Below are 13,099 nucleotides of genomic sequence, written 5' to 3' on the forward strand. Positions count from 1 at the left end.
ATATATAGATAAAAATAGATGGATAAATAAGTAGATAAAATGATGAATAAATAAATAAATAAATACTAGATAAATAAATAAAAAATAAAATAAGCAAAATCCCCTTATCGAGCCTCAAGAGGAAATGTTCTTTAAGGAAGACTTAATTAACCCTGGCGCCAGCCGTAGTGCATTCGATCTTGGAACTTTTTGGGCAAGCGGCAAAGATCATACTGATGTGCCACGCCCCCGCCCTCCCCCAAATCCAACAGGAAATGAAACAGGAGAGAAGGTGGTAGGGTTGAAAGAATCTTCATGGTGGGTTGATGGGTAAATATCAATGTAATAAGAGTATTACGGGTTTCATAATTAGTATGTGGGTTTTTCATGTTATAAACAGAATAGAATGCATCGAACAAGGAGAAATTGTATTCAGTTTTAATTTTTATCATTATTTTCAGTGTAGAATAATTAAATCATCGTAAATTCAGAATGAAGATCCCTTCAAAATTTTCTGTAAATTCTTTATAATGAAAAAAAAAGTTAAATGTGCATATTAAGTAAATGATGATAAGACGATCTCAAATCACACCAAACAATATACACGATTCTTACACTCTTGCTATTTGGAATTTCATACGTGTTTCCAACCGCTGCACGGGCTTGCGAGTGCGTGTTAGGAACAAAGTTCGAATTCTAAAACGCAAGAGTGTAAGAAATCTTTTATTCTACCTCTCAATCGATTCTGGCTTCGTTGTCTCTGAAAATAAAAGACATTTACAAAAAATATTTTAATGATGCTTCTTTTTTTTAAACTCAATTTTAGGTGAAATTTAACGCTTGATTATCTGATGCTACAAATTATTATTGTATACTTGATATTTCCCCGTTTCTATTTTAGGGTGAGGGGTAGAATAACACAGCTTATTTGTGTGTTAGGTGATTTTGATTCCACAATATCATATTCATCACTCAAAAAATAAACCGAATTTGTATAATACAAAATAAACATGGAATGCTATGGGTAGGCATTTGATCTTTCGAAAATTTTGAACTATATTTCGAAAGGGACTTTAAAATGTTGTTATTTATTTGTTTTAAAATATCAGTTAACTGAACTAAATATCAAATCGCCATCTTTATTAAAAATGTATACGTTGGTCAGTCGATATTGTACTGATTCAGTCACGTCTCTTGGCCATGGATCGAGAAGAAAATAACTTTTTTTTATCGTGGGACCTCAACATTTTAAAACTCAGCCTCTATACTCTGATGCGTACAAATTTTAAAATCCGAAAAAAATTATTTAAATAATATTTCAGCCTTTGAAAACGATTATGAGTTGTTTTTTTTAAATCTATTAACAATGATGATGTGATGATGATGATGATGATGATGATGATGATGATGATGATGATGATGATGATGATGATGATGATGATGATGATGATGATGATGATGATGATGATGATGATGATGATGATGATAGATAGATAGATAGATAGATAGATAGATAGATAGATAGATAGATAGATAGATAGATAGATAGATAGATAGATAGATAGATAGATAGATAGATAGATAGATAGATAGATAGATAGATGTAGACATTTGCAGGTTTCATGCACCAAATTACTATGGTCTCATTGTTGTAGTGGAAATACTCTCAAACTGACGCAAAATATTGTCCTTTAAAACAATGTTAAATCAAGCCCATAATAGCGTTTGGTTATCAGATCTGATAATGTGTGCACCTAGATACATAGCTTTAATATAGTGCATAGACACGACTATGGCATGCTCTATGCGCTTCATAGTTATAATCATGGCAACCTAGATAGCACTAGCATACACACATACACACACACACACACACTAACACACACACACAAACACACACATACTCACTCTCATAAACACAGAAACACTTTCATTCATTGCTTAAAGGGGGAAACAACATAGTTAAAGGTGCGAAATTGATTATTCCCCCGTTACTAAGCATTACCAGTCAGAATATTTCCTGCCATTTACCCCGTTTCATCCCCTTGACTATTTATTTCATGTTTGAAAAGGCCTGAGATACCCTATTAATGAGTATTTCTAGCAATATTTTGACAAGTTGATAAAGGAATTGCATCGCAAGACCTGACGACACGATGCATTTGTTTCAATAATCTGTTTTAAAGTTGTGAGTGATGCTCAGGATCTGTGGACTGTTTACTCCTGGTGATAGGCAGGCACTAAAGGTTCTTCGGTCATCGGTTGATTTCAGGGCCAAAATATATTTTATTTTAAATGTTAGGGTCAAAAATAAATAACTTAAATGTTTATTCGACTAGTTATAATAATACATAAGATAACTGACGTAATTTTTAAAAGTTTATGCACTTAATGTTGATTTAAAAATTGAATGCTTGTACTATAAGATAATAGTTTAAAAGGCATCCATGTCAATAGCTTGACAGGAATCGCAACAAGAAATCACAGAGGAACCATCAATTGTAATGATGGCTATCTGCCGTACTCTGAAAAAAAAATATTCTTTTGGCCAGAAGACTCGTCCTTCCTTCGAATATCAATCGATTGAAATGGCTCTGATCTTGTCCCCTCCCCCCCCCCCCCCAAAAAAAAAAAAAAAGAAAAGAAAACTCTCAAATTTGGGACTTTTGGAAGTCCCTGATTTGAGAGTTTTAAAAAGATGAATCATTTTGAAGGACGCGTTTTCTGGCCGAAATGTTGGTTTTTTTCAGAGACAGCATAAATAGCATGAGAGCATATAATCTTTAAAAAGAATACAATAATTTTCAACATATGATTTATATAGATTTAATAAATGCCCAGCTTTAGTTAGATATTCAAGTACAAAGCCAAATGTTTTCTTGTGCTTGATTTAATAACTTGCACCTTTGTTATCCATTCCAAAAGAGCTAGATATCTCTTTACTTGCTGGTGACCTGTTGTAGAAAAGACAAAAATGTATGAACAAATAAAGAAGTATGCCTTTATTTAATAAATCTTGTTATTGTTCAAAAAAAAATATTTTCGATTCCTTGTTTCTTGCCATATTAATTAATCAGTTTTAAATTTGTATTGTCACAAGAGTATGGGTTTACACCGGCGTGCGCTTATTTGTAGGTCAGATAGCCTAATTTTTTATGGACTCATTGTAATGGAAATCTCAGAAAAAAATGATGCAAAGTATTGTCCATTAAAACCATGTTAAATTTGGTCCATAATTGCGTCCGGTTATCAGACCTGAAAATAAGTACACGTCGGTTTACGCCGAATAACACAGAGGTGCACATATTTGCATGTCTGATAACCAAACAAAATTATGGGCTTGATTTAACATTATTGTAGTCCTTCAGAACCATAAGTCTTTGTAGCAGGAGTTCGTCCTGATGTCAATAGCGTGATACGGATAATAGCAATTGCTTACTACCCTTGGATAGGACGCTAGTCTATCGCAAAGTATATTCCGCCAGATCTTATAGACCCAGTTACCCAATCACTGCTGAGTGGACAGGAGGAGGGGGGGGGGGTCAGAAAAAATCTTGACTTCACCCGAGATTCATCTTGGTCCCATTGCGTGAGAAGTGAGTGCTCTACTAACTGAGTTATCGGAACTCCCTAATAATATTGTGATGGACAAAATTTTGCATTGGTTAGAGACTGATATGATTCCCTTACAACAATGAATCCATAACAATTTGGTTTATCAAACCTGCGAATATCTACTCCTCAGTTAGAACATAAATTTGAGCAAAATATAAGCTATTGGAGGAATATTTCTCTGTAAGACGCCTTTTATTTGAGGGGGGGGGGAGCTGAAACGATATGTAAAAAGCACTAATAATCTCAATTTAACATACACGGTGAAAGAAATAAAAGCAAAGAAGAAGAAGTAGTAGTAGTAGTAGTAGTAGTAGTAGTAGTAGTAGTAGTAGTAGTAGTAGTAGGAGTAGTAGTAGTAGTAGTAGTAGTTGTAGTAGTAGTAGTAATAGTAGTAGTAGTAGTAATAATAATAATAGTATTAGTAGTAGTAGTAGTATAGTAGTAGTAGTAGTAAGTAGTATAGTAGTAGTAGTAGTAGTATAGTAGCAGTAGTAGCAGTAGCAGTAGTAGTAGTAGTAGTAGTGGTGGTGGTGGTAGTAGTAGTAGTAGTAGTAGTAGTAGTAGTAGTAGTAGTAGTAGTAGTAGTAGTAGTAGTAGTAGTAGTAGTAGTAGTAGTAGTAGTAGTAGTAGTAGTAGTAGTAGTAGTAGTAGTAGTAGTAGTAGTAGTAGTAGTAGTATTTGTTGAGCGCTCCTCCATATCACGAGGAAGTGCTCAGAGCGATTTACAGGATGAACAATTTCATTTCTTTTTTAGGTCCGTCTCAGAATAAAAAGATTTAGATGGTGAGAAATTCCAGACAGAGGAAGCAGAATGATTGTTTTGTTTTGTTTTTAAGGGTTTTACTTTTGCAACACATTTAGGTTATACCAGCGCCAGTAAAAAGGAAGAAAATGGGATAGTAGAAAGTTCTGGAATTACAATTAAAGCACCAAAGACAAAGTAAGACAAAGGGGAACTAGGAACATAAAGGAATCAGATGTAGATTCCAAGAGCATACCACCAATGTACTTAGTTTGAGATCACCTATAAGTCTCATCCAGACACAAGCACAGGTCCCAACTAAGAGGAAAACACTCAAATGTTTACCAATCATATAATATAATATGTAAACTAAACATAATACAATACATAAGACAGATGATTTACAAGGGAAAAAATATCATCTCCCAAAACTATAACTATACATTCGACTGTTTCCAACCCAGCCAAGGAACTCCGGCAAGGATCAGGACAAAACTAAGTAATCTCATTCCAAGACAATGACCTGAAACAATTGGAAAACGGGTATGGGGGGATAGAAGACATAGCATGTACCTCCCTGTCCACTATGGGAGGTCAGAATCCCCACCCAGGAAGCAGAATGAAAAAATGCACATCTGAGATCATTTATTGTGGACAAATACGTATAAGTAACGCCGAAGAGTGTAAAATTAGTCAAAGTGATATTAAACTGCTAGGACCTGTGGACTGTAAAAATTAATCAACAAAAATGAATATCAAAACCGCTATATCATCAGAGAAACTTTCGATGAAATAACTATAGCTGGATGAAATAACTATAGCTGATGCAAAATTAAATTTTGTGCTGATTTATTTTTTTTTAAAACAAGAGTGTGACATGTTCACTTCTTTTTCTGTTTAACCAGTTAACTGTCGTACCCACTCCCTGGAAAGACACGGATTTAACCATTTGGCCAGAAAACTCTCGTCTTTCAAATATAGATCGATGTAACCCTCTCCTTACCAACTACAGGAAAATCGTCACATTCGTTATGCTGCAACAAACGATTTTCACCGTCAACTTTCTTTTGCACATCACAAAATTTGAAGGATTTTTATTGTTATAAGTCTAGTTATGAGAATTAATGCTGTGTGCTTGTTTTGTTGAACAAAATTATGTATAGCATGTAATACTTATTTCCTTTTGAGATGGAGTTTTAAAAAATCAATTTTAATGTTTGATGGGTGTGGCGTTTCGGGAAAATTCGTAAAATGTTTGGTAAAGAGAGAGAGAGAGAGAGAGAGAGAGATAGAGAGAGAAAGAGACAGAGACAGAGACAGACAGAGACAGAGACAGAGAGAGACAGAGAGAGCGAAAGAGAATTAAATGACCCTCGTCTTGGCAAAACTCTTAAACCTGGGACCCTTTTTTGAGATTTTGTTTTGCTAAGATGAGGTTCATTTAAATCGATCGATATTTGAAGGACGTTATCTGACCAAATATTTAAATACGTAATTTTCCAGAGAACGGCAGTTGACTAGTTAAAGATATCAACTGAAAAGGAACATGTTTGCATCTAAAATTCTATTAAATAAAGTTACAATGTCAAAAGACCAGACAATTAAAAATGTCAAGTATTATGGCTTAATTATTTGGAAGGGTAGATGACTATATTCTAAACGAGAATTATTAGTTACGTGATAGAACATAATCTCTTGGCGGGAATTCATTTTCATTTTTAATTCCGTCTTAAGATTTAAAAGATTAAGATGGTGAGCAGTTTCAGACAGAGGAAGAAGTGTGAATGCAAGTCTTCGATCATACGTAAGTAACTAAGTAAATAAGAAGCGCTGATGAGTGTAAAATTAGTCGAGCCAACACTTAAATGGTTAAAACTAGTTTTCTCTTTCGTTCTGAATGCGCTTGGGTTTGTTGAGAGGAATACTTTTAAGATTATATTATGTGAGCAATTTACAATAAATATTTCTTGTAATCTTGGCTAATTATTGGTCTTACAAGAAAGCTAACCCTCGAATTTACTTTTAGCTTCATAAGTAATAATAACATGAAAATGTTGCTGCTTGAAGATCGAAATATAAATAATATGATCGAAATATAAATATAAGCTTCAATTTAATAAACGAAGACAGATAGTGTGGACGTTTCGGGTTTCCCCTCATCAACTAACCACAATGATTGAAACATGTAGTTAAGGTACATAATAATATAGTGCATGGAAAGTTTTATGTTTGATATGCCTTTTCCCTTAATATTGCTTACACATTATTTAATAAGAACTGTTTACTTATGTCTCTTTTTAGGTGCAATGTCCCCTACCATTCTAGGTATTCCCTTGCTCGGATAATATCTATATAACAATATATCTGTCTCTCTTTGTCCTGAAACCCAGAGAGAAAACAGCTGTATTATATAATGAGTCTGTTGTAATTTTTAACCGTTAATTTGCTAGTCTTTGCTTCGTTTGCTTCTTTTCAGATTCTAAACATTTAAAAATTTTAGTTAGTTTTCTTCTCTATTTACATAATCGTCGCACATTATTGTGTGTGCTTTGAAAAAGTTTGCTGCCATTTTGAACTTGTTGCTGTTTTACAACGATAGCGCCTTCTTTCAAATGGGAATATTATCTTACCAGCTGACAAGAACAATAAACTTGTCTCAGGCTCTAACCAATGTGAGATCTGGTATTTATCTCGCCCCAAATAGAGGCTAATCTTTCTTTTTAGATGATTTCTTTCTCGCATTTTTTCAGTTTTGTTTCTCTTCCTTGTTTAGACACGGATTGAGAGAGAATAAGCATATCTATTAATTATTAAACACCAAGTAGGAAATAGATAATAGCGCGGAGCCGCGCGTATCAAACACTTAGCCACGATTATGTTGAGTAATGATTGTTGCGAGTCGTTACAGAATGGATGAGTTTGAGTCCAAATCGTCTTTGTATTAGAACATAATATTTTCTTGACCAAATTTGCAGCATGTTTTCTCACTATTAGAATCAAATTGGTATAGCCAAGCACCCTAATTTAAAGCTGCATCCTCTTAATCGGAATTTTTGCTGGCCACTCTGTCCACTAAACACTAAGATACGAAGAAAAGGATTTTGTGATAAATAAAATTAAAATAAAACGACTTTTATTCATCCCCAAGGGAATATTTGTCTTTAGAATCTATTCCTATGGACAATTGAAATATCCCTGGTGTCGGCAGCAGTGCAGCGCCACCATAATCTTTTTGATTGCTTTACCTAAAAACAAGAAGGCAGAGAGGGGACATTTGATAAATAATAAACTGCTTTGGGGTCTACATTAATTGCAATGAACATGATTAAAATTTCTATGTGGAGGCTTCATTTGTTTTCGGACCAATTTTATAAACACTTAAAATCAAAAGGAGTTTTTAACGTTAGGATAAAGTCATTAACCTTAAGTATTCATTGTGGGAACATTCTGATTGATTTTGATTTTCATCACAAAGAAGTAAGAAACCTGTGTCAAAATCTCATAAATATTCATAAGATTGTGATAATGACCTCTCCATAAAAATGCATTTATGGCCTCCATTGTGACACTGATTTCTGTTTACATATTGGTTTACTTTATATTGAAAAACAATTCTTCCGTGTCCACTTGCCATCTCAGTCTTTCATTTTCCATAACATTCTCTATGTGACCAACAAAAAAAGCGAGCAAGGCAGTTGTATCAAAGACATCCTTTTCGACAAAAAGTCCCGTTCTATTTCATTCATCCTTGCGTCTCAATTCTATTTGCTTAAGACAGTTCTCCAGAATGTTTGTTGTGTTTCCATCGTTATGTGTTTTGTAATATTTTTTTCATTCTCAGGGGTGAGAATGACTGGTCACAAAAAAGGAGGAAATTTTTCATCGTGAAGATCATGACCCATCCCTGCGACCATAACCTATAAATTTGAATTTCACTAAAAATTTACTGAGATGCGATCCAAAATTTGTCTCGCAGCAATTTCTAACACGACCCGGTTGAATTTCAAAAGTTGAAAGTGTACTTACAACATTTGGTGGTTGTAGTAGGGATGATGATGTGGTGGTGGTTGTAGTAATAGCAGTGGTAGGGATGATGTGGTAGTGACTGTAGTAGCTGTGGTAGGAATGATGATGTGGTGGTAGTTGTAGTAGTAGTGGTGGTAGGGATGATGTTGTGGTGGTTGTAGTAGTAGTGGTGGTAGGGATGATGGTTTGGTGGTGGTTGTAGTAGTGGTGGTGGTGGTAGGGATGACAGTTGTAGTAGTTGTGGTGGTAGGGATGATGATGAGGTGGTGGTTGTAGTAGTGGTAGTAGGGTTGATGATGAGGTGGTGGTTGTAGTAGTGGTAGTAGGGTTGATGATGAGGTGGTGGTTGTAGTAGTGGTAGTAGGGTTGATGGTGTGATGGTGGTGGTAATAGTAGTGGTGGTAGGGATGATGATGTAGTGGTGGTTGAAGTAGTAGTGGTGGTGGGGATGATGATAGGATGGTGGTTGTTTGTTTTTTGTTTTTAAGGGTTTTACGGCGCTTGCAACACATTTAGGTTATATCAGCGCCAGTAAAAAGGAAGAAAATGGGGTAGTAAAAAGTTCTAGAATTACAATTAAAGCATCCAAGAAAAAGTAAGACAAAGGGGAACTGGGAACAAATAGGGATCAGATGTAGATTCCAAGAGCATACCTTCAATGTACTTAGTTTGAGATCACCAATAAGTCTCATCCGGACACAAGCACGGCCCCCACTAAGAGGAACACACTCAAATGCTTACATTATAAATTATAACAAATATAATAATACATAACAGAGAGATGATTTACAAGGAAAAAAATATCATCTCCCAAAACAATAACTATGCATTTGACTGTCTTCCTCCCAGCCAGGACCCCGACCAGGGCCAGGACAAAACCAAGCAATCTCATTCTAAGACAAAGACAGAATGCAAGTTGGAAAACAATATAGGGGGATAGAAGACACAATAAGTACCTCCCTGCCCACTATGGGAGATGGTGGTTGTAGTAGTGGCAGTAGGGTTGATGATGTGGTGGTAATTGTAGTAGTAATGGTGGTAGGGATGATGTGATGCTATTTGTAGTAGTAGTGGTGGTAGGGATGATGATGTGGTGGTGATTGTAATAGTAGTGGTGATAGAGATGTTGATGCAGTGGTTTTGGTGAGTGTTTTTTTTATTCAGTGATGATAATAGCAATTGTCAAAAAGGAGGAACATTTCTCGGTCTATCGATCACACACAAGCAAAGAAACCTAGTAGTTAGTCAGCTTATAAATACAACCCAAGAATCTCTCAAATTTAAAGCCATAGTCAAAAGGTAAAAAGAAAAAAGATTAAACTAAGCCAACCACCATTGCTTTGTTCTAATATATCATTTATCAGTGATTAATGTGGTTGACAGAGAAAGAGAGTGAGAGAGAGAGAGAGAGAGAGAGAGAGAGAGAGAGAGAGAGAGAAGAGAGAGAGAGAAAGAGAGAGAGAGAGAGAGAGAGAGAGAGAGAAAGAAGAGAGAGAGAAAGAGAGAGAGAAGAGAGAGAGAGAGAGAGAGGAGAGAGAGAGAGAGAGAGAGAGGGGGGAGAGGGGGAGGAGGAGAGACTTCTTTACCAGAATAACTTATGTATTGACCTTTTGAATTCTATATCCAAAAAAAAAAAAAGAAGAAAAGAGAAATAGAAAGAAAAGCAAAGGGAAAAAAAAAAAAGAGAGAGAGAGAGAGAGAGAGAGAGAGAGAGAGAGAGAGAGAGAGAGAGAGAGAGAGATTTAAAAGGTAATAGGTACCTAGAACAGGGGGAAAAAATCCAGACCCATTTGTCCCTCCCCTTCCCCTTCAACCATCAACTAACTAATCAAAGAACACTACTGGTCGGCTGTGTCTATTGTGACATCTGGTGCCATACTGTCTGGCCCAACGTCATAAAAACGGGACCGTCACTAAATTTCACGAGACTGAGCACAGGTGTCAAAATATGACATATGACATAATGATGATTTTGTGGTTTTGAGGAAAATGTTTGACACGGCAAATTTGAAAAAGGAGGAAATGTGATGGGATGGGCGGAGATAAACTACCATTTAGGCGGAAATCCGCCTTTAGGCGGAAGATTCTCAGCCCTGATTCTATGTTTTCCATTGGCTGCCATGTGTGATTAATAATAGAAAATCATCTCGTCTTTTGACAGTTGACAGTCCGTTTTGGCAGTTTTCTTTTTTCATGAATAATCTAGTATCAAAGTATTGAAACATTATTTAAACATAGACAATATAAACTATAACTATTGGAAGCACCGTATTTATTTTCAATTAAATACACATGGACCATAATAATGGATTACTATCTTTTATCAGGTTTTCTCGACGTGCACTTATTTGCATGTCTGATAACCCAATTCATTGTGGGCTCATTGTTGTAATGGAAATCTCAAAAGATTACGCAAAATATTATCCATTACAACAATGTAAAACTAGGCCCATAATTGCGTTTGGATGTCAAACCTGCATATATGTACACGTCGGGTTTTCCGATTTGGAGAATTGCAGAATGATACAGAAACTAGATTTTGGTAAACAAAAATCAAAAAAGAGAAATAATATGAAACCCGTTGGTGTTGGTGGATCAGCCATTCGGTGTCCAGTCTTGTCTAATATTCAAGATATTTTGCTCGTGGTTATGGCTGAATGGGTAGCACGATCTTGAACAATGCAAAATTCTGCTGTTGTGTCCTTAAATGAGGGTTATAGAAATATTAATTCATTCCACACAGATGTGAATGAGTATCTTCTGTAAACGTTGACTGCTATTGTAAAAGCGCTAGTACACGGAAATCACAACCACCTAACAAGCAATTTGTACTGTATAAAATGGAAAGTTGTATCTATATGATATCCATCTACGGGGATAAATGAAGCATTGAACACAAAGACTGTCTGAAAAGGCGCTGTAGAAATATTTGAAATTATTTTATAAGAATAATGGTATTTTTTAAAGTTCATGTATAAAACATCTTGATTCTTTATTCTATTACAGTAAACTTTCATATTATAGAAAGTTAATCGCTAGAGATATGATGACTTGGAACGAGTTATTGGCACAGTCTCAAATAATCAACTGACCACTACAAGTTATGGCGTTCAAAGCAATAAAGATGTTCATAAGCTCTGACAATGTTTGTTGTATCTAAACTCTATCTCTATCACCTACATGTTATTATGATAATATTATGGTAATCAAGATAGTTTGGTGAGATATTTGTATAACTTCATTGTTTTCACAAATATACAATGATGGTGTCTACTAGATATACCTAACAATCATGACGTAGAAAAAATAGGTCGCGTTCGTGTATATTATGTTTGCCTTTCTTATAGAATCGAAAATGTTTTTACAAGATTGTACAAAAATCTGTACAGTGGTAGATAATATTACTGAATCAGCCATTGTGTAGGTTACCTTGACTACATATTAGAAAAGACAAAAATGACAATTTGTCTCATTGAAAAACCATCATATCCATTTTAGAAGGAAAGTAAGGAATTCGCACATGATCATACTAGATAGTTCTTCCGTAGGTTTCTTTGGTGTGCTGTTCGAAATAAATCTACACACAATGCATCTTTAATTGGCTTTGTATTACTCAAAAATAATCTAGACGTCTAGTAGCATTTTTTCAACCTAATTGTACATTGCGAATTGCGTAGATGCTCAAGTGATATTCAAATCTTAAGATACTATTCTGTCTTAATTTGAAAGAAATAGATGATAGAGAGGGGGGGGGGTGCAGAGGGATTGATTAAAGTGGTGGATCATATAGTTGTATCAAACAGCGTCAAGCAACGCCAAATAATTGTGTGTATTATCAATACCTATATTGACGACCCCTTATAACAATCAAGCTATCAGTTTTACATTTTACATGATATCTTTTTATTGCTGGCTCTGTCCTAAAACCTTTCTTTTCGTAATACAGAGTGTGTTATCATTCATTTTTTATAGATAGTATGCGCTTGGCTAAGAAGCTCATAATTTACTCATAAACGTGGATGGCAAAATACAATAACAAAGGCCTAGGTGACGTCAACTTCGAACTATCTATGGATAGTGAGCGCTTGGCTAAGAAGCTCACAACATTGCCATCCGGAAGTAAAACGGACCAACACACAAAACTATGTGTAACCAAGAACGTTTATAGTCCGATTAATACAGTTTAGTGAGGATTACTCATAAACACGAATGGCAAAAAAATAATAACAAAGACCCGAGTGAGTCAACTTCATTTTATCTATATAATGTGTTGCATGAATATAACCTGCGCACGCTTTTATTTTTATGCGAGTATTTGACTCTCCTCCTTTTATTGCGCTTTCCTCTTTCCGTATAGAAACATCTCGAAACGTTTGTTGGTAGATATTTACGAGATTAAAGTTAGGACTTACGTAAATATTTGTACAAAGTGTAAGATGGTAAGTAAGCCGAACGCAGCGTCACATCCAATAGCCACCCAGGTTGCCCAATATAAGTCATAATCCACCATGTTGGGCAATGGCGGTTTCACTTGGAATTCTTTTTTGGTCGCGTAGAGAATGATGGGAACCATGATTACTCCACCTGTGGAATAGAAGGAACGAAGTTTGAAACATTTGGAATCGGTTATTGTTTGCAGTTTTATTTTGTTTTTTGTTTTTAAATATTTTTTAAATTTTGGGCCTGTTCATTTTGCCTTGTTATTTTTTGGGGGTGGGGTAGTTTTGTAATCAAAGG

The 13,099-nt window shown here is 35.3% G+C and overlaps 1 protein-coding gene across 3 annotated transcripts in view; it reads right to left on the reverse strand.

Moving 5' to 3' along the window:
• Positions 1-405: 405 nt before the first annotated feature.
• LOC144972200 (uncharacterized) overlaps positions 406-13,099 on the reverse strand; it is a 23,876-nt gene continuing 11,182 nt past the window's right edge. For 2 of the 3 annotated variants that reach the window (XM_078913220.1, XM_078913227.1), the window contains 3 exons: positions 12,775-12,946; positions 2,884-2,933; positions 406-739 (listed from right to left, as the gene is read on the reverse strand). In XM_078913220.1, the coding sequence (XP_078769346.1) occupies positions 708-739; positions 2,884-2,933; positions 12,775-12,946 (254 nt within the window). In that variant the 3' untranslated portion in view covers positions 406-707. Of the gene's footprint in view, positions 740-2,627; positions 2,934-12,774; positions 12,947-13,099 lie in introns of those variants that run through there. The other variant, XM_078913235.1, reaches the window with a different exon arrangement.

The sequence above is a fragment of the Berghia stephanieae genome, chromosome 1 (assembly GCF_034508935.2).
Source record: "Berghia stephanieae isolate SIO BIC M18660-M18661 chromosome 1, UCSD_Bste_1.3, whole genome shotgun sequence".
Taxonomy (NCBI): Eukaryota; Metazoa; Mollusca; class Gastropoda; order Nudibranchia; family Aeolidiidae; genus Berghia; species Berghia stephanieae.